Source organism: Mobula birostris, chromosome 30, assembly GCF_030028105.1.
Source record: "Mobula birostris isolate sMobBir1 chromosome 30, sMobBir1.hap1, whole genome shotgun sequence".
NCBI lineage: Eukaryota > Metazoa > Chordata > Chondrichthyes > Myliobatiformes > Myliobatidae > Mobula > Mobula birostris.
In genome coordinates, this window is record NC_092399.1 from 32,478,517 (window position 1) to 32,500,962 (window position 22,446).

General features: G+C 42.9%; 1 protein-coding gene across 2 annotated transcripts in view; it reads left to right on the top strand.

Moving 5' to 3' along the window:
* Positions 1–5,274: 5,274 nt before the first annotated feature.
* oscp1b (organic solute carrier partner 1b) overlaps positions 5,275–22,446 on the top strand; it is a 35,583-nt gene continuing 18,411 nt past the window's right edge. The window contains exons 1-3 of one of the 2 annotated variants that reach the window (XM_072246959.1): positions 5,275–5,476; positions 13,700–13,854; positions 14,482–14,649. In XM_072246959.1, the coding sequence (XP_072103060.1) occupies positions 5,365–5,476; positions 13,700–13,854; positions 14,482–14,649 (435 nt within the window). In that variant the 5' untranslated portion in view covers positions 5,275–5,364. Of the gene's footprint in view, positions 5,499–13,699; positions 13,855–14,481; positions 14,650–22,446 lie in introns of both variants that reach the window. The other variant, XM_072246960.1, reaches the window with a different exon arrangement.

Here is a 22,446-nt window from a genome sequence, read left to right on the forward strand (position 1 = left end):
GGAGGTCCTGCTTTTCAGTTTCCTACCTAACTCTCTGAATTCTCTCTTCAAGACCTCCTCCCTTTTTCTACCTATGTCATTGGTACCAACATGTACCACGATTTCTGGCTGTTCACCTTCTCTGCAGCCAATCCAAGACATCCCGTATCCTGGCACCTGAGAGGCAACACACCATGTGGGTATCTCTATCAGGTTGATAGAACCTCCAGTCCGTTCCCCTCACTATGGAATCCCCTATGTCTACTGCATTCCTTTTTTCAAAAAATATTTTATTTAATTTTTTTTAGAAGAAATATAAGGACTCAATTAATACAACAATTAATGCATATTGAAAAAAATTTCTCCTTTTTTCTGAATGCAGGAAGAGGGTGTTGGGATAGGTGTTCTTATTTTTTCTTGTATGTATTTGTCTCCTGCATTCTTCATCTTCTTCTCTCCCTTTTGCATCATGGAACCAGTCTTAGGGAGAGAGACATGATTACTGCAGTCGTTCTCTATCAGGTCATCCCCCTCAACAGCATCCAAAATGAGATAACAATTACTGAGGGAAATGGCCACAGCAGTGCTCTCTGCTATCTGAGCCCTTCCCTGACAGTTACCCACTTATCTAACTTCAGCAGCCTCAGGGTGACCAACTCCCTGTAGCTCCTATCTATACCCTGCTCACTTTCCCTAATAAGCTGTAGGTCATCAAGCCGCAGCTCCAGATCCTTAACACGGTCTCTCAGGAGCTGCATCTCGGTGCACCTGCCGCAGATGTGGCCATCTGGGAGACTGGAAGATTCCCAGGATTTTCACATCTGACACCCAGAGCAAAGTACTAACCCTACAGGTATGCTCTCTATTCCTCAAAAAATTGCAAGGAAAAATAAAGTCCACTTACCCAGCCGAAGCCTGAATGAGTCAAAGCCTTACCACTCTGTCTCAGCCCACTCCAACGATGACCGCTCCTTTGACCACCGCTCTGCAAGGCAGTGTCTCCTTTTTATGCAGGAATCTTCCCTGCTCTGCAACTCATGATTGGTGTGCTGGTCATAGCCAAGTTCCTGCGAAGCCCTCCCTTTTAAACTTTGTTCCAGGACCCGTGCACTGCTTCCTCTGCCATAGCTCTCCAACCCACAATTAGTGCACCAGTTATAGCCGACTTCCCTCGAAGCATTCCCCTTTTAAACTTCACTCTCGGACCTGTGTGCCGCCTCCTTTCAATTAATAAATCAATTACAGTATATGTATATTGAATAAATTAAAAATTGTGCAAAAAAACTGAAATAATATATATTAAAAAAGTGAGGTAGTTTTCATGGGTTCAATGTCCATTTAGGAATTGGATGGAAGAGGGGAAGAAGTTGTTCCTGAATCGCTGAGGGTGTGCTTTCAGGCATCTGTACCTCCTACCTGATGGTAACAGTGAGAAAAAGGCATGCCCTAGGTGCTGGGGGTCCTTATTAATGGACACTGCCTTTCTGAGGCACCGCTCCTTGAAGATGTCTTGGGTAATTTGAAGGCTAGTATCCAAGATGGAGCTGACTAGATTTACAACCTCTGTAGCTTCTTCCCGTCCTGTGCAGTAGCCCCTCACCCCACCCCACCCCCATACTAGACAGTGATGCAGCCTGTCAGAATGTTCTCTATGGTACATTTATAGAAGTTTTTGAGTGTATTTATTGACATACCAAATCTCTTCAAACTCCTAATGAAGCATAGTCACTGTCTTGCCTTCTTTATAGCTGCATCAATATGTTGGGACCAGGTTAGATCCTCAGAGATTTTAACGCCCAGGAACTTGAAACTGCTCACTCTCTCCCCTCCTGATCCCTCTATGAGGATTGGTATGTGTTACTTCGTCTTACCCTTCCGGAAGTCCACAATCAGCTCTTCCGTCTTACTGACATTGAATACAAGGTTATTGCTGCGACACCACTCCACTAGTTAGCATATCTCACTCCTGTACGCCTCTCATCTCCATTTGAGATTTTACCAACAACGGTTGTATCATCAGCAAATTTATGGATGGTATTTGAGCTATGCCTAGCCACACAGTCATGGATATAGAGAGAGTAAAGCAGTGGGCTAAGCACACACCCCTGAGCTGCACCAGTGTTGATCGTCAGCGTGGAGGACTGGTTGTGGTCTTCCGGTTAGGAAATTGTGGATCCAATTGCAGAGGGAGGTACAGAGGCCCAACTTCTGTAACTTCTCAATCAGGATTGTTGGAATGATGGTATTAAATGCTGAGCTATAGTCGATGAACAGCATTCTGACATAGGTGTTTGTTTTGTCTAGGTGGTCTAAAGCCATGTGGAGAGCCATTGAGATTGCATCTGCCGTTGACCTATTATGGGGGTAGGCAAATTGCAATGGGTCCAGGTCCTTCCTGAGGCAGGAGTACAGTCTAGTGATGGCCAGCCTCTCAAATCATTTCATCACTGTAGATGTGAGAGTTACTGCATGATAGTCATTAAGGCAGCTCACATTGTTGTATTTCTAACAGTGTTATCATTGGTGCCTACTTTCCAATAGCATGGTCGTCAGCATCCAGTTTGGACTTCAACAAGACCACACAGTTCCGGACTTCATCTCAGCCTTGGTCTAGTGATGGACAGAGGTGATTTCTCAAGAAGGAGGTGTGTGAGTGAGGGTGGCATCTAGGTACAAAACTGAAGTCAGTGGATGTCTAGTAATAAACACTGCACAAAGGAAGATGATTGGGATCGTTGGAGGTTCCAGTTCCAAGAGTTCCTCACAACCACGTCCTAAGCCCAACTGTTTTTAGATGCTTCATCAATGACCTATCTTCTATCACAAGATCAAAAATAAGAATGTTTTCTGATGACTGGAAAATATTCTATTCCATTCTCAACTCCGCCAAATTCAAACTGCATACCTGCAATCAGTAAGGGAAACAACATCCAGACATGAGCTGATAAACAGCAAATGCAATAGAACTCCATTAATTCAGCATGATTAGAATTTTGGCAGTGTCAGATAAGCAGATTTTCCAAATTATGGAATGTTATTCTATTACTATTTTAACACATATTTACTTAATGTACTTTTAAGATGTTACAGAATAGAACAAAAAAAAATTCCAGTGCGACTGGTAGGCTTAAAATTAGGATGAAAAATGATGTCTCAGTAAGTTTCATGCCACAGAAGTGCCAAGCAATAACCATCTCTTACAAGTGAGTCCAAGCACCAATTTATGACATTCAATGGATGACCTTCATCAACTCCCCCATCATGAACATCCACGGATGGGGAGTGGGGAGGATAGGGGGATGAGGTCACCATTATCCTGAAACTGAACTGACCAGCTGCATACAACAAGAGCAGGTTAGAGGACTAAATTCATTCATTTATTGTGTGTCGTGTCATATGACGTGGGCGATCATGGTTTTTCCATGACCATGATTGTTTTAGGCAAATATTTCTATAGAAGTGGTTTGCCATTGCCTTCTTCTGGGCAGTACCTTTACAAGACGGGTGACCCCAGCCATTATCAATACTCTTCAGGAATTGGCTGCCTGGCGTCAGTGGTCACAAAACCAGGACTTGTGATAATAACCAGCTGCTCATACAACCATCCATCACCTGCTCCCACTGATCAGAAGGCTAGGTAGGTGCGACACCATGCCCAAGGGTGACTAGCAGGCGAACACCCCCTTTGTTAGAAGTGTATCTCCCCCCGCTACCCTAAGAGGTTTAAGTTCCTGCAATAAATAACTTACCATCTAATTCTGCAAACCTTCCTACCATCTACAAGATACAAACTAATCATATAAAGGAATACTCTCCACTTGTTTAGACAAATGGAGTTACCTTAACTCTCAAGAAGCTCAATAACATTCAGGACAACATAGCCAACTTGACTGCAGCCCATTTGTCAGTTTAAGTATTCATTCCCTTCACCACTGGTGCACTAGAACTGTCATGGTGTACTATCTACTTAACCTTGCTAATCCAAAATCAACTTTGAAAATTGTAACCTCCATATCCAAGTTTTGACAAATTTTGACAAACATCTATAGATGCACAGTGGAGAGCATCCTGACTGCATCACAGCCTGGGATGGAAATACCAATATCCAAAAATGGAAAGGTTTACTGAAAGTGTCAGATACAGCCCAGTCCTTCACAGGCAAAGCCCTCCGCACTTACAAGGGGCACTGCCACAGGGAAGTAGCATCCATCATCAAAAGGACCCCAACCATTCAGGTCATGCACTCTTCTCACTACTACCATCGGGGATGAGGCACTGAAGCCTTGGGACCCAGACCACCAGGTTCAGAAACAGTTATTATCCTACAACCATCAGTCTCCTGAACAGTGTGGATAATTTCTCCCACCTCAACTCTGAACTGATTCCACAATCTACAGACTCAAGGGCTCTACAACTCATGTTCTCAGTATTATTTATTTATTTGCATAATTTGTCTTCTTTTTCACATTGGCTGTCTATCAGTCTTTATGTATAGTTTTGATAAATCCAATTGCATGTCTTTATTTTCCTGTAAATGCCCGCAAAAAAACGAATATCAAGGTAGTAACACACATCAAAGTTGCTGATGGAATGCAGCAGGCCAGGCAGCATCTCTAGGAGGAGGTACAGTCGACGTTTCGGGCCAAGACCCTTCGTCTCAAGGTAGTATGTGGTGACATATATGTACTTCGATGATGACTTTACTTTGATTTTGATTTTGAAGAAGATCTAGATGCCATAAGATGCTGGAAATCTTGGGCGAAGCATACAAAGTGCTGGAGGAAATCGACAAATCAGGCAATACCGAAGGAAGGGAATATACAGTCCATGTTGAGTTAACGTTGACTCTTTACTCCCTTGAGCTGCTGAGTTCCTCCAGCAATCTGTGTGTGTTACTCAAGATTTCCAACACGGGAACATCGCCATCTGCAGGTTCCCCTGCAAGTTGTACACCATCCTGATTTGAGAAAATTAACATTGTTCCTTCATCTTAACCGTAAGTAAATCCTGCAACACTTCTTCCAACAGCAGTGGGAGCCCCTTCACCAGAAACTCTGCAGTGGTTCAAAAAGGCAGCTCATTCCCACCTTCTCAATGACACTTTGGGATAGGTAACAAATGCTGGCTTTGCCACATCTCAAACTGTAATAAATAGATAAATAATTGTCAAAATGAACATCATGTCAGATCCCCCCCCCCGATGAGATTTACCGTCGGCTCAACTATTATTAAGGCATTCCCCAGGACTTTAATTAATCCCTTAAATCGCACCTTACAGTGTCAGTGCTGCTGATTGGTGGTTTGCTGTTTGTATCGCCAACCTGGCAACGGACGCGTCAAGGCAACAACGGAGCAGCCGGGCGAGTGTCTGCGCTCCGGGCCGACATGTCGCTGCGAACGCTGCCCCTGCTCTTCATTAACCTCGGCGGGGAGATGCTGTACATCCTCGATCAGCGGCTCCGGGCCCAGAACATCCCGAACGACAAGGCCAAGAAAGGTGTGGAGCGTTGTAGCTCGGGGTAGGAGAGCCGGGCGTGCGGCCGAGCAGCGGGAACTCGGGGCGTGGGAACGAGCGGGGTCCCCGGGGAAAGGGGGGGGGGGAAGAAATCGAGTGGCGGGGATCGAAGGCGCACGGGCCATGAAGAGAGACGAGTTCTCTGATCCGTAATGTTTTAAGGTTTATCCAACCCCCCTGGACCAGAACAGTATCTTAGCAATGAACTAGCTTCCCTGCCCCCGAAACCCCCGTTATCCCAAATCCCCACACTGCTGTGGTTTTACAGTGAACCACCGCCATGCCGTAGCTAATCAAATATACATCCTCTTTCCCTCAGGACAATAATACCAGCGACTAGCATTCCCACCTCTAAAGCCCAAATGCAGGTCGGTTAACTTTATAAAATATTAACCCAATTATCTTCCATCCCACTATTCTTACTGTTACAAAGTGCTGGATAAACTGTAAACATGCACCTCGACAAACCCCAATGTCCCATGTACCAGCAATATACACCCAAACAACCCTCATACAAACACTGGTTAGTTCACTTTTGAATGTAACCTCCACCTTGTATGGCATTATTTGGAGTGATCCATCAGTTGCTGTTTCTGACTGGAGTTATTGTGCTGTCAGGAAAAAAAATCGTAAAAGTGTGAAACGTGCTTTCTGCACCTTTTCAGATTGGTCTTGGAAAAGTTGTAGTAGTGTTTTTTTTTAATAGAATTTCACTGGTTATTTTCTTTTGCTCTTCCTCCAAGTTTCTGCCTTGTCTAAAAATAATGCTGCAATCTAGGTCATCCCTAACCCATTCAGAAGTACTGTGTGTATGACTATCTTGAAGACAAGATGAGATTCCACCATGTTCTATACCCTTCCCTGGTCAAAATTCTGGCTCTTGTCATGTATGTCCTTTCAGTGGGGCACTGGAAAGCTATGTCAGATGGTCATGCACACTTTGAATAGTGTCTGCTTGAGCAGTGTTGGAAATCAAACTGATCTTTGGAAAGTGGATGAAATTTGCACAAACTGAAGATGGGGGACTCACTTTCCAGGTCAGGCGACACTTCACCTGCAAGTCTGTCGGGGTCATCTACGGTATCTGGTGCTCTTGGTGCAGCCTCCACTACATCGGTAAAACCGGAAGTAGATTGGCAGACTGCTTGGTCAAGTGCCTTTACTCTGTATGCCACAAAAGGCAGGATTTCCTGCTGGCCACACTTCAATTCGACTTCCCATTCTGACATGTCAATCCACGGCATCTTTTACTGAGGCCACACACAAGTTGGAGTAGCAACTCCTCATAGTCCATCTGGATGGACTCCAAACTGATTGCATGAACATCAATTTTATAACTTCTGGTAATTTCTCCCCAATCCCCCTTCTCTCTTTTTCCATTCCTCGTCCTAGTTCCTGTCTCAACCCTTCACCTCCCCTGCCCATCGTATCCCTCTGGTGCTCCCTCCTTCTCTTTCTGCAGATTTCCAGCATCTGCAGAATCTCTTGTGTGTATACTAGACTAATACCTGGGATGAGAGAGCTGACTATGCAACTGACTAATAAAGTTTGGTCTGTAAGAGCTAAGGAGAATGAGGGGTGATCTCATTGAGACATAAACTGAGTGGAAGAACCACAGCAGATGCTGGAAATCTTGAGCAACACACCAAAAATGCTGAAGGAATTTAGCAAGTCAGGATGTGGAGGAAAATGACATTTTGGGCCAAGACTCTTCAGTGAGAAGGCAAAATCAAGAAAAAAAATGGATAGGGAGAAGGCAGGAGCTCAAACTGGCAGGTGATAGGTGAATTCAAGTGAGGGGGAAGATAGATAGATTGGGGAGGGAGTGACAATGATGTGAGAAATTGGGATGTGATAGGTGAAAGAGGCAAGAGACTGAAGAAGGTGGAATCTGATAGGAGACGACAGTGTATCATGAAACAAATGGAAGGAGGTGGGAAACAAGAGGGAAGAAGGTGTAAGTGTTGGGCAGGGGGAGGGGATAGAGAGTGGTTAAGGGGTCCAGAGGGATAGGGGAGAACAGAAGGGGGGAGGAATAGATCAGAGGTGAGTGATTACCAGAATTTGAAGAAATCAATATTGATGTTGTCACGTAGGCAGCTACCAAGATGGAATACAAGGTATCTTTCCTCTGACCTGCATCTAGCCTCAACTCGACAGTAGATCAGGTTGTGAGTAGACATGGCAGTGTGGGAATGGGAAGTGGAAATAAAGTGGCTGGCCACTGGGAGATGCTGACCGAGGGAAGTAATTTCTTGCTCCTCCCCCTCACCCCAATCTGCCTTACCTGGAAGAACTTCTTTGGGCCTAAATAGTGGGAGGAGGAGTACCATTTGGGACAGTTGCAGGGCTAAGTACTTGTAGGAGGATCAGTGGGGGAGGGATGAGGAGACAAGGCAGTCACAGAGAGTGTGATCCCTGCAGAAAGTGCTTAGGGAAAGATGTGCCTCGTGCTGGGATCCGATTGCAGATTGCAGAAGTTGCAGAGAATGAGATGCTAGATACAGAGGCTCGTGGGGTGGTAGATAGGGACAAGGGGAATCCTGTCCTTGTTACTGTTGCAGGTGAGGTTGATGGGGTAAGGTCAAAGACGTGGCAAATGGAGCGTACGTAGGTGAAGGCTGCGAAGATTGTAGTGCAGAGGCAACCTAGCATTTTGTAAAAAAATGCATCATATTCCTGAAGTGAAAGGTCTCATTATTGGAACAGATGTAACAGAGAAGGGAAGGGCATCGCCAATATCACCCCAGCCGACTCACAGGTGAAGTGTCGCCTCACCTGGAAGGACTGTTTGGGGCCCTGAATGGTGATAAGGGAGGAAGTGTAAGGGCATGTGTAGCACTTGTTCCGCTTACAAGGATAAGTGATATACTGCGTCCGGTGCTCCTGGTGTGGTATACTGCGTCCAATGCTCCCGATGTGGCCTTCTATAGATTGGCGAGACCCGACGCAGACTGGGAGACCGCTTTGCTGAACACCTACGCTCTGTCCGCCAGGGTAAGCAGGATCTCCCAGTGGCCACATATTTTAATTCCACATCCCATTCCCATTCTGATATGTCTATCCACGGCCTCCTCTACTGTAAAGATGAAGCCATAGTCAGCTTGGAGGAACAACACCTTATATTCCATCTGGGTAGCCTCCAACCTGATGGCATGAACATTGACTTCTCTAACTTCCGCTAATGCCCCACCTCCCCCTCGTACCTCATCTGTTATTTATTTTTATACACACATTCTTTCTCTCTCTCTCTCTCCATTTTCTCCCTCTGGCCCTCTGACTATACCCCTTGCCCATCCTCTGGGTTCCCCCCCCCCCCCTTTTTCCTTCTCCCCGGACCTCCTGTCCCATGATCCTCTCGTATCCCTTTTGCCAATCACCTGTCCAGCTCTTGGCTCCATCCCTCCCCCTCCTGTCTTCTCCTATCATTTTGGATCTCCCCCTCCCCCTCCCACTTTCAAATCTCTTACTAACTCTTCCTTCAGTTAGTCCTGACGAAGGGTCTTGGCCCGAAACGTCGACTGTACCTCTTCCTAGAGATGCTGCCTGGCCTGCTGCGTTCACTAGCAACTTTGATGTGTGTTGCTTGAATTTCCAGCATCTGCAGAATTCCTCATGTTTACGTTTTTACCTGGAAAGGGATATCATAGCTGAAGTAACTGAAACATTTGGAAAGTGGAAACTAAGTGATTATGCGGAATAAAGTAATGGCAGAAAATGAAACCAATATGTTGCATAAAGTCATACAGTGTGGAAACAGGCCCTTTGGCCCAACCATCACTAATGATGCCCATTAGTTCCCTATCGGAAATTAGGTGATCACTAGTCAAGCCCTGCCTTTTCAAATGCAGGTACAGTATATCTTGTACCTCAGAATCCCCTCTAGTAACTTAATTACCATGGATGTTAGGCTTACTATTCTATAGTTACCAGTGTTTTTTGTGGCCTTTCTTAAATAAAGGCATTGGCATTAGCTACCCTCCATTCTTCTGGCACTTCACCATGGCTAACAATGATGCTAATACCTCAGCTGGGGCTTCCACAATTTCTTCTCTAACTTTCTACAGTGTTCTTGGATATACCTGATCAGGCCATGGAGATTTATCTCCCTGCATACATTTTAAGATATCTAGTATCTCCTCTCCTGAAATGCAGACTATTCCCAAGCTGTCCCTGTTAGCTTTCCTTAGTTCCAAAGTCTTCATGTGCTCCTTCATGGTCAAAACAAAGGCGAAATATTCATCAAGAATTTCATCCATCTCTTGTGGCTCCACACATGTCCACTTTGGTCTCCAAGGGGCCCCATTTTCTCTCTCTAATTTTTTTTTCTTCCCTTAATATACTTCCAAAATCTCTTTGGAAGAGAAAATTAAGGAGAATCCAAAGTAATCTCATACAACTGTTTTATTGTTCCGATTTCCTTCTTGAAAATCTTACATCCTCTATACTATTCCAGGGATTCACTTGATCCAGCTGCCCGTACCTGATCCATACCTCCTTTTTTCTGACCAGAGCCTCAATATTCACAATTATCCAGGCTACCCTACATCCGCTAGCTTTGCTCTTCATTCTGATAGGAACATGCAGATCTTGAATTCTCTTTCTCACTTTTAAAAGCCTCACACATGTCAGATGTCCCTTTGACTGCAAACAACCCAATCCAATCAACATTTCCATATTCCTGTCTAATACTGCCAAAATTTGCCTTTCCCCAATTTAGAACTTTGTTTTGGCCATATCTTTCTCTCTCCATTATTAACTTAAAACTATGTTTATTGGTCCCAAGGTGCTTGCCCCTCCCCTTCAGTCATTTGTCCTGCCCTATTTCCCAAGAGTGGGTTGGGCTTTGCCCTCACCCTAGTAGGATATATTATTGTCTGAGGAAACCTTCCTCAACACACTTAACAAATTCTATTATTCTTACAACATTTTGCAGTCTCCTGGAATATTTGTTCCTCTTATTCTCACTGACTATTAGGGAGCCTATAGTACAATCCCAACAAGGGAATCGTACCCTTATTTCTCAGCTCCACCTGGAAAGCCTAGCCAGACAATCCCTCAATAGTTTCATCTTGACTACTGCCATGACATTCTTCTTATTCGGAAATGCAAGTCTCCCCTCTTTCCTCCATCTCTATCCCACCTATAGCACCGATACCCTGGAACACTTAGCTGCCTGACCTGTCCCTCCCTTAGCCAGGTTTCTATAAGGACTATGATATCCCAGTTCAATGTAGCTGTTCATGCCTTGAGTTCATCTGCCTTGTCTGTCAGGTCTCTTGCATTGAAATAAATGCAATTTAATCCAATAGTCTATCCTTATTATCTGCCATCTTGCTACCTGTTTTGTCTTCTGACCTTGCTGTCACTGGACTCAGGCTCCCTTCTGCTTTGAACCTCACACCACCCCCCCCCCCCCATTAATCTAGTTTAGATGCTTCCTAGCAGCACAAGAGATTACTTAGTAGATACCCAGCACATATCTTTGCTGTAAAGGATGTAACAAATTTATCAGAAATCTAGGGAAATGAAGGGCATGGTGGTGGAAGGCCTTAAGATAACATTGTACATTACTAAAGAAAGAAGGCTGGCGAAAGTTAGGGAGAGTAAAACTTAACAAATTCCGTGGACCTAATGGTTTGCATCCCAGAATTTGAAATTAGATTGCTGCAAGCATAGTGGATCTTCTGAAATTCTTGGATTCTGAATTGGTAACAAATGTGTCTCTATTAGTTAGTTAGATAGATAGATAGATAGATAGATAGATAAATATACTTTATTAATCCCGAGGGAAATTTGGTTTCGTTACAGCCGCACCAACCAAGAATAGAGCGTAAATATAACAATACCAAAAACCCCCAACCATCAAACAACAAAATGCAAACTATGCCAGGTGGAAAATAAGTCCAGGACCAGTCTATTGGCTCAGGATGTCTGACCCTCCACGGGAGGAGCTGCACGTTCGATGGCCACAGGCAGGAACGACCTCCCGTGCCACCAAGTGTTGTATCACGGTGGAATGTTGCCGAAGTCCAACAGTAAAAAGTTCAATATCCGGTCTACAAACATGTTCCTCGATCGTAATATGCCCAGGATTGCACCATCTGTTGTTAACCAGATCAGTAAGCACCCAACTCCTTTACGCTTACCGCTCTCAGTGTACTTCCGGTCAACTGGAACGGTATTACCTACCGAACTCCTCTTCTCCAAAAGTCTCTGTTGTCTCGACCCGGTCCTCTTTCCTCGGCTTTGTGATCCCCCTCTGCATCCTCTGTTTAGGAAGGAAAAAGAAAGAAGGAGATTGGCTTAAAAATATGAGACTGAATCACAGATAAAGTGACCACAAGGATTTTTTCGACTCATTGTGGCCCTATAGATATTGTAGCATAGATTTGGGAAGAGCAATTAAAGAAATGTGACCACATGACTGGCTCATACTAATCATACTAAGACTTATAACAGTAATATTAACAAATTAGACTTTAATCCTTTGCGGGACCAAGTGTTGGTATAGTGGAATGGTTACATCAGAGCCAACAGGAAAAAAGGAGATGTATACTGATATTTTGAGTAAGGATTCCTCATCGCACTGACAAGGGATCAGTGTGGAACCTTGGAGACGAGGCCATAGAATTCTACTCCCTTTCTAAGGTTTCTAAATTTCCCTTGCCCTCTCTGCTAGAATTATTCCCTTTGTTCCCCTCTAATCCTCTAAAGGCCTTAAGTCCGTTCTCTAAATGCTTAAGTCTGACAGTTAAAAAATTTTCTGATCAAACATATTTCAATAAAAAAGTTAATTTATAGTTTAGTAGGTTTTTTATTTATAACAACATGTGCTAGAAATGTATTAAATAAAATTAAAATAAAATATTTGCATGTTTCCTACCCCTACCCCACCCTCCTGCTTTAACTTAGGATGTTTGTGCTTCGCTCTACACTATTGGTGAAATTAAAGCTAAAATGTTTAGAAATCATAGGAAATTTACTGCTCAGGAGGCTATTTATGCTTGTTGAGGTGACACTTCACCTGCGAGTCTGTTGTGGTCATTTACTGTATCCTGTGCTCCTGGTGTGGTCTCCTGTATATTGGTGAGACCCGACATAGATTGGAAGACCACCTCATTAAGCATCTTCACTCTATCCACTACAAAAAGCGGGATTTCCATAAGACCACAAGATACAGGAGTAGAAGTGGGCCATTGGGCCCCTCGAGTCCAGTGGTTACCCATTTCAATTCTATTTCCGATTCCATTTCTAATATCTCAGTCCAACCTCCTCTACTGGCACGATGAGGCTACACTCAGGTTGAAGGCGCAACCCCTTATATTCCATATAAGGTCAGAACTGTTCATTATACTTAAGTTTCTGACTAGTACGTTGCAAATCAGTTTGATTATAACTGGTTCAGTCCTTGGCACCCAACTAAAATGACCTAAATAAAGCAGTGGATGAGAAGGATTTGGGTGTCATCGCTATCAACATCTAGACAATGTACAGAAGTAATTAGGAAGGCTGATGGAATGTTGGGCTATATAACGTGCTCAGTGGAGTTCAAGTCTAGAGACATTCTCCTTAAGCTGTATAATGCACTTCTGAGGCCACACCTTGAGGACTGTGTACAATTTTGGTCTCCCTATTTTGCGAGGGATGTGAAAGCACTGGAGAGAGTTCAGGGAAGAGCAACTAGACTCATTCCAGGTCTGCAGGGTATGAGCCATAAATGAAAGATTGAAAAAATTAAACCTTTTTAGCCTAAGTAGGCATAGAATGAGAGGAGACATGATAGAAGTGTTTAAAATCATTAAGGGTATATGTAAGGTGGATGCTAGCTGCTACTTCAAAATTAATCCATCAGTGAGGACACAGGGCTATAGGTGGAGACTGGTTAAAGGGAGATTTCAGACTAATATCAGGAAGCATTTCTTTACGCAGCAAGTTGTGGACATGTGTAACAAACTACCTAGTTGTGTAGTTGAGAGTAGTACCTCAGAGACTTTCAAATCTAAACTTGATAGTTATTTCAATGTGAATAGGATTTTGACAAGCTTTGTTGGGCCGAATGGCCTGTTCTTATCAAAAACGTTCTAATGATTACATTTTCTGTACAAGTCCTGGTTTCAGCTGTTCAGTTCTGTATTTACCTGCTAGACTGTTGGAGGAAATATTAATGTTTTGAAATAAATAATTTGTTTCTTCTCTTTTCAGTAATGAATGACATTGTCAGTACAATGTTTAATAAGAAATTCATGGAGGAACTATTCAAACCTCAGGAGCTGTATTCTAAGAAAGCCCTCAGAACTGTGTTTGATCGACTGGCTCATGCTTCCATTATGAGACTGAATCAGGCTAGCATGGATAAGGTGAATAAATATAAATGCCTTACCTTATTCTTTTGTTAATGTGTCAGTATTTTAGCTACATAAATATATACATAGATTCTTGTTTTAATCAAATACTAGAGAATATGGAAAATGGTTTTCGGATTACATCTACTCCTGCTCTGAACAAGCTCTTAGAAACTGATACTCTCTTCATCTATGTCCTTTTCAATGCTCTGATGTTAAACAATAGCAATTTGAAAGATTCTTATTCTGCCAGTCAATGGCAATACACACTCTAACTCAAACACTGGCCCAGTTCCACTCCTTCACATATTTTGGGTTAACAGATCTGGGAATAACCACCTGTAAACAAAGCTAGCTACTTCTTTGAAGAAGAAGTTGAGTCAAAAAAGTGGGACTGTCATTCTCTGCAAGCTTTTGGGTACCAATTAGTTGGTTCACAACAAGCAACTTGTTTTGCCACATCAGCTTGGATGTGAGAGTGGAACCAAAGTTCTAAGGTCTGAGATAAAGTTTTAGAGATAGACTAGAGTGGGAAGGGGCATGTATAAAGAAAGAAACAACTAAGATTATTATTGGTTGGGGTAATGAGTTTATCTTAATCCTGTGTGTATCAGGTAGTTTTCTTTTTCCACATACCTCCAGCTCTATGACTTGATGACAATGGCATTCAAGTACCAAGTATTCCTCTGTCCAAGGCCAAAAGACCTTCTGTTGGTCACATTGAATCATATGGATGCAGTCAAGGAATTTGTACATGATTCTCCAAGCATTTTAAACCAAGTAGATGAGACATTCCGACAACTGATTGAGGTGAGTGTTGTTTCCATGTGATTCTGTGATATTTATAAATACAAGGCAAATATTCAACCTTAGATCAGTTCGTCCTTGAATATGAATGAGAAATGTATGTTACAGTGGTTCTAAAGACATCATTTAGTGAGCTCAGAATTAGAATCAGTTTCATATCACCAGCATATGTTATGAAATTTGTTAACTCTGCGGCAGCAGTACAATGCAATACATGATAAATATAGAGAAAAACTGAAATTCGGTAAGAATATATATGTATATTAAATAGTTAAAGTGAATAGTGCAAAAATAGAAATTAAAAATAAAGTAGTGAGGTGGTGTTCATGGGTCCAATGTCCATTTAGAAATCAGATAGCAGAGGGGAAGAAGCTGTTCCTGAATCACTGATTGTGTGCCTTCAGGCTTCTGTACCTCCTATCTGATGGTAACAGTGAGAAAAGGGCATGCCCTGGGTGGTGGGGGCCCTTAATGATGGATACCACCTTTCCGAGGCACCGTTCCCTGATGATCAGAATCAGAATCAGGTTTATTATCACCAGCATGTGACGTGAAATTTGTTAACGGCAGCAGCAGTTCAATGATCAAGGATAAAACTTAAGCACAGGAGAGAGTAGGAAAGAACTTTTGCTCTCCAATTTCAAATAACTTGTTCCCTCTGCCCCTTTTCCTCTTTGCAGATCCTCCTGCACACACCCAAACCACTTTCCCCTTCCCCTATTGCCCAGTTTCTTTCCTTTCCCCAACACTCCTCCAGCTGGGTCCCCTTTTCCCACTGTTCCCATCTGCCAACCCACCTCTGTTATTTAGTTCAATGTTCCACCTCCCTTTCTTAACAGATTCCATCATCTACAGCCCCTTGTTGCTCCACCTATCATATCACTGAAAAGTTAATGTTGAGCAACAGATGCAGATTTGATAATCAATATTATCATCTGATGATCCATTATCTGCAGCCCTCTGATCTCTCAGCCTCTAGCACTACCTCCAGCCTTCCGTCCCGAACCTGACTCCATATGCCAATCACCCCTCCTAACATGGATCCACCTATTACTTGCCAACTCATGCCCAATCCTCACTCCCTCACCGTTTCTTACCATCAATTTCACCTGCATTCTTCCCACCCAGTGGGATTGTTTCGATGTGGAATGCTGATTGTCAGTTACCCTCCACACATGCTGCCTGACCACTGAGTTCCTCCAGCTGTTAGGTTTTTGGTAGGTTCTACAATATGACTCCCTCTTCCTTAAGAGAAACTCTACATAAATTCCAGTGCCAGTTTTCTGCTGGAATCCCCCCAAACTGCTTTAGTTTGTCTTGATTTCCATATGTAATACTGCACCAAGTATTTGGTTGGTTGTCCAATCAAATTTAATAGCCTGCCCTTCCTCAACCAAGACCTCGCCAGAAAAATGAAGGTTTTGAATTCCCTTTGGCAAGCTGTCTCCTGCATGGTTCCTTTTATTGCAGTAGTTTTCTCTGGTGCACTTGTGCTCAATATTTCACCACATGCAGACGCCTCATTTGTCTTGACCTCTAAAATATTTGTATTTGTAATAACTACTACCCACGTAAAATCAAGTCATTGTCTCAACTTTAATCATCTCTGTTTGCCTTCTGCCCCATTGTGTAAGCAACATCCTGTTCTTGAGTGCCTGAAATAAGAGGGAAAGTATCAGATCATGGGAAGGGGAAAAGGAAAATAATTACATGTTTAAACTTGGTTAAAAGGGATGAATGATAAGGGAGGAAGATGTATCCATATTGATCTTTACAACTATGCCACATTGAGTATCACAGTTGCATAGTGATTAGCATAACGCTATTACAGCACTAACGACTGAGTTCAATTTTGCCACTGTCTGTAAGGAGTTTGTACGTTCTGCCCGTGACTGTATGAGGTTCCTCTGGGTACTCTGATTTCCTCTTAAATTCCAAAGACGTATGGGTTAGTGGGTTAACTGTTCGCATAATTGTAGTTGGGCGGCATACAGTATCACTAAATAAAATAAAATAATCTTCAAAAATGATGTTTCCAATGACAGTGAATAACCTGAATTATGTATAATCTGGTTTATGTAATAAGCATGAGTGTCTGCAAGTTGTTTTTATGATGCTTTTGGTGGTGTTAACTGTGTGAGGGCAGGATAAACAATATGAAAGTTGAAATCATATCATGATTCTTTGTTGAGCTGTTATGTAGCTGATGAGTTATATTACTGAAGAAAAACTTGTTGACCTAACTTGCATGCATGTCTTCAGAACAAAATCTTGCACTGACTATTGTTGATATTTCTTCCCATGCTGCTTCAGTATTTGCCTGCAGGGTCACATTTCAAGTTTATTGTCATGGCATATATACCTTGAGTATATGTTCATGACAATTAGCTTTTTGCTGCCGCAGCAGAGTAAATTACAAGCAGAACATAAATTACTTAAACATAAATTAACCTTGTACATACCTGACCAAATGATTAAAAATAAAACATTTAGAGCAAGTTGAAGGAAATAGGTGGAATTAGGGTTTTCAGATCGGTTTAAGAGCCTGAAAGCAGTGGCAAAGAAGCTGTTGTTGAACCTAGAGATATGAGCCCCCAGGTTTCAATATTTCCTGTCTGACGGCAGATATGAGAAGGGGGCATGACCCGGATGGTGGGGATCTCTGATGATGGATCTCACTTTCTTGAGACGTTGCCTCTTATAGATGTCCTCGATGGTGGGGGAGAGTTGTAACTATGATGAGACTGGCTGAGCCATCACTCAATGTCACTTTTACGTTCCTGTGCATTAGAGTTTCCATATCAGGTGGTGTTGCAGAATGCTTTCCACTCTACTTATACTTCAACACTACTTCTGCAGAAGTGTTTCTTCAAAAGCATGAGGTGAAGTGTAACAAGGAGGCAAAATTGATAAAGGTGATGATACAGGACTGAAGGTGTTATATTTGAATGCACATGGAGTAAGGTAAATCATCTTGTAGCGCAGTTGGCGATTGGCAGGTATGAAGTTGTGGAAGTCACTGAGATGTGGCTGAAAGAAGCTCGTCACTGGGAGCTTAAAAATATGAAAGAGGTTTTTTCAGATATATAAAAAGTAAAAGAGAGGATATTGGACCACTGGAAAATGCCCCTGGAGCAGTAATAATGGGGGACAAAGACATGGCAGACGAACTTAAAAAGTATTTTGTGTCACTCTTCACTGGAAGACACCAGAGGTATGCCAGAAACTCGAGAGTGTCAGTTGGGAGAGAAGCTGCTAGGGAAGCTGAAAGGTCTGATGGTAGATTAATCAGCTGGACTGGATGGACTACAACCCAGGGATAGCCGAAGAGATTGTGGAGACATTAGTAATGATCTTTCCAGAATCACTAGCTTCTGGAATGGTTTCGAAGGAGTGGAAAACTGCAAATGTCACTTGACTCTAAGAAGGGAGGGAAGCAAAAGAAGGGAAACTATGGGCCTTCTAGCTTGACTTCAGTGGTTGGGAAGATGTTGGATCCCATTATTAAGGATGAGGTTTCGGAGTGCTTGGAGATGCATGATAAAGTAGGCCAAAGACAGGAATTTTTACTAAAGGGGAAATTTTGCCTGACAAACCTGTTGGAATTCTTGGAGGAAATAACATGCAGAATTTACAAAGGAGAGTCAGTGGGTGTTGTTTGCTCAGATTTTCAGAAGCCATTTGACAAGATGCTACATATAATGCTGCTTAACAAGATAAGAGCCCTTGGTATTACAGGACAGATACTAGCATGCATAGAAAATTGGCAGGAGGCAAAGGGTCAGATTGAAAGGAGTCTATTCTGGTTGGCTGCCAGTTACAAGTGGTGTTCTGCAGAGGTCGGGATTGGGACCATTTCTTTTCACGCTATATGTCAACGATTTTGTGGCCAAGTTTGCAGACAATACAAAGATAGGTGGAGGGGCAGGCAGTGTTGAGCATTTAGGGAGTCTGCAGAAGGACTTGGCCAGATGGACAGATTAGGAGAATAGGCAAAGAAGTGGCAGATAGATAGATACTTTATTGATCCCAAAGGAAATTATAGTGTCACAGTAGCATTACAAGTGCACAGATATACAAATGTTAGAAGGGAAGTAAGAAAAAACAAAAGATATACAAGAATAAGATGTACAAGATTTACAAATCAAAGATTATAAGATCACTTCCCGGGCTAGAGCCCCATTATAGAGCTTGATGGCCGAGGGTAAGAATGAGCTCTGTTACAGGAATCACCCTTTGTAATAATGATCAGTGAGGTACTGAGAATCTGTATTTACCGACAAGTAACTTATTACTTCAATTAAAAGGCACATGGGTTCATACTCTATCTCCCTGAAGAGAAAAGTTATTACCCGGGAAAGGAGACTATGCTGGCCAGGCATTCCTCGTGGTCCCGATCTCCACGTACCCATGGGGTCCTCCTTATCCACAATGGTTGGTCTCCAGTTGCTGGAGAGTTATCACCCCTGCATATTTGGAACTCCTGAATCTTAAAGTTTTCTTCATCAATTGAACTGTTGGATCTCCATTTCATTGGCTCAAGGTCACCTGACTTTCCTGGGTCACCTTCTTGCTGGTCATTGTACAGGGCTACAACCAACATTGTTTCATGGCTCTGCCCACCCCAGCCTCGTGTATTTGTGTCTTTACACTCTGACTGGTTCAAACCAGTTAAATAAAGCAACCCAGACAGAGTCTAACAAGATTACAGATTGCTTCTTTGGTATGTCTGGCATTTTACATAACAAGTAGCTACTCCTCTGAGAATGGTCTCAGGCTTATTGCTCTGATTAGATAGTCAATGATCAGTTCAGAGTCCACGCCCTTTACGTAACAAATGGCTACTTGTTTGAGGATGGTCTCAGGTTTAGCAGATCATTACCTGAAGCTTCCTGTGTCCACATTCAGTTGCTCTGATTAGATTATCCAAGAGCAAGAATCCGTTCAGAGTCCACAAAATGGGGAGAAACAAAGAGAACTGGTTTGTCTGCTTCCCCTGTCCTTGATTAGACTGTAGTTTCTTCTGGCCAACAGCTCATATAGCGCTCTTTGGAGCAGCACAGTTGTCTTAGTCTCATTACTGAAAGTGCCCCTCTGTTCAGCCAAGGTGGCATGCTGGGGGTGAGAAATGTTGTCCAGTTTGACTCCTACGACAGAACCAGCCTTTCTAGTCAGTTTATTGAGCCTGTTGGCATCATCTGTGTTGATGCCATTTCCACAGCACACCACTGCATAGAAGACAGCAGACTGGTAGAACATGTGAAGGAGAGGCCTGCATACTCCAAAAGATCTCAGTCTCCTCAGGAAGTAGAGGTGACTCTGGCCCGACTTGTACACAGTCTCTGTGTTGGTGCTCCACTCAAGTCTGTTATTCAGGTGCACCTCCAGGTTCTTGTAGGTTCCTCACCACATCCACGTCCTCACTATCAGTAGTAACAGGGAGCAATACAGGCCTTGCCTTCCTGAAGTCCATCGCCATCTCCTTTGTCTTACTGATATTGAGCTGCAGATGATTCAGCTTGCACCATTTGACAAAGTCCTCCACCAGGAACCTGTATTCAGTCCTTTGGCCTCCCTTTATACACCCAATTATTGCTGAGTCATCAGAGAATTTCTGCAGATGACATGACTCAGTGTTGTATCTAAAGTCTGAGGTGTACAGGGTAAACAGGAAGGGTGCCAATACAGTCCCTTGTGGAGGCCCCAGTGCTAATTATAGCCATGTCTGACACACGGCTCTGAAGCTGCACAAACCGTGGTCTGTCAGTCAGGTAGTCCTTTATCCAGGATACAATAGAAGTGCCATCCTGCATTGAACGGAGCTTTTCCCCCAGTAATGAGGGCCATATTGGATTAAAGGCACTAGAAAAATCAAAATGGAATATAGTGCAGGGAAGTGAATGGTCATGTACTTTGGTAGAAGGAATAAAAGCGTAGACTATTTTTTAAATGGGGAAAGAATTCAAAACTCAGTGGTGCAGAGGGACTTCGGAGTCCTTGTACAGGATTCCCAAAATGTTAACTTGCAGGTTAAGTTGGTGGTAAGGAAGGCAAATATATTGTTAGTATTCATTTCGAGAGGATCAGAATGTAAGAGTAAGGATGTGATGTTGAGGTTTATAAGGCATTGGTCAGACAGCACTGAGAGTATTGTGAGCAGTTTTAGGCCCTGTATCTAAGGGGAGGGTCCGGAGGAGGTTCATGAGAATAACTCCAGGAATGGAAGAGTTAATGTAAAAGGGAGCATTTGTTGGCTCTAGGCCTGTACTTGCTGGAGTTTAGAAGAATGAGGGGGGGATCTCATTGAAACCTATGGAATATTGAAAAGCCTAGACAGATTGGATGTGGAGAGGATGTTTCCTATGGTGGGTGAGTCCAGGACCAGAGGGCACATCCTCAGAATAGAGGGACATCCATCTGAAACAGAGATCAGAAGGAATTTCTTTAGTAGTCAGAGGGTGGCGAATCTGTTGAATTCATTACCATGGATGGCAGTGGAGGCCAAGTCATTGAGTAAATTTAAAGCAGAGATTGATAGGTTCTTGTTTAGTCAGGCCATCAAATGTTACAGAATTGAAAGGGATAATAAATCAGCCGCAATGAAATGGTGCAGCTGGTTCAACGGGCTGAGTGGCCTAATTCTGCTTCGATGTCTTATGGACAATACATGCCAGATCTTAAGCTGGTAGAGACACTGGCACACATTCTTTATAGTTGCATTTATGTGCTGGGCCCAGAATATCTTCGCAGATGTTGAAACCTTGGAACATGAAGCTGCTCTGCTCAATCTTTCCAGCACTAATTCTTCAACGAAAATGTGCTAGTTCACCTACCTCCCCATTCCAAAAGTCCATAACAGGCTCCTTGGGTTTAGTTGAGTATAACTCAATCAGCTGACCTATCCTGGATCTGTGTGCCTCCTTGTCATCATCCGTGATTTTACCAACAGCAGTGGTATCGGCAAATTTGTAGATGGTGTTGGAGCTATGTCTAGCCCCACAGAATCTCTTGTACTGCTCACCTTTCTCCACATACATCTGACTTGAAGTGTTGGTCCACTTCCTGGGAATGCCTTTTCTCAAACTGTCAGCACAGATTCGTTTTGTGAATGAGACCCATCAATACTTGAAGCTGTGAAACGCCAATTAAAGGATAAAAAGGCATTGGTTTCTTTAGGTAATGCTAACCACTCACTGCTAACATTGTGAACAGCAAATGAGCAGTGCATGGCATATGCTTCAGAATTACAATCAATAAATGATGATTCATTAATCACTTAACATGGTCAATAATCTTTTTGGAAGGTTTGGTTAATAGATTTGGAAAACCATTGACTCATCTCCAGTAACCTACCCTTTAATCATCCTAAGGTAAGTTTTGGATATGTGGAAAACCTTACAGTTAATTGTAATAGTGGCTGTGCCTACATTCATCTATGGATTTCTCAGTTTGGTGATAGTCACTTGAAAAAGAAAAATAAAGAATTGTTTATTGTTTCTGTGTGCAATAGTTGGACTTGTAGTTCCTACCTCCTGCAGGCTGATATCAGTGGGCATTGGAAATCTTGTGATCCCACCATACCTGTTTGTTGAATCAATTGAAATTTGCTGCACTAATCTCTGATAAGAGTAGACAGAAAGGGTAGTAATTTGCTGGGTTGGATATTTCTTGCTTTTAATTTTAAACAGATGGTTGCCATTGTAGTGACATGTTCCTAGAGCAGCTTGCCCAGAGATGGAGGTGGTTCTAGAATGCAGACCTTAAGCACCTCCATTGAACATCTGACAACATATTGAGATG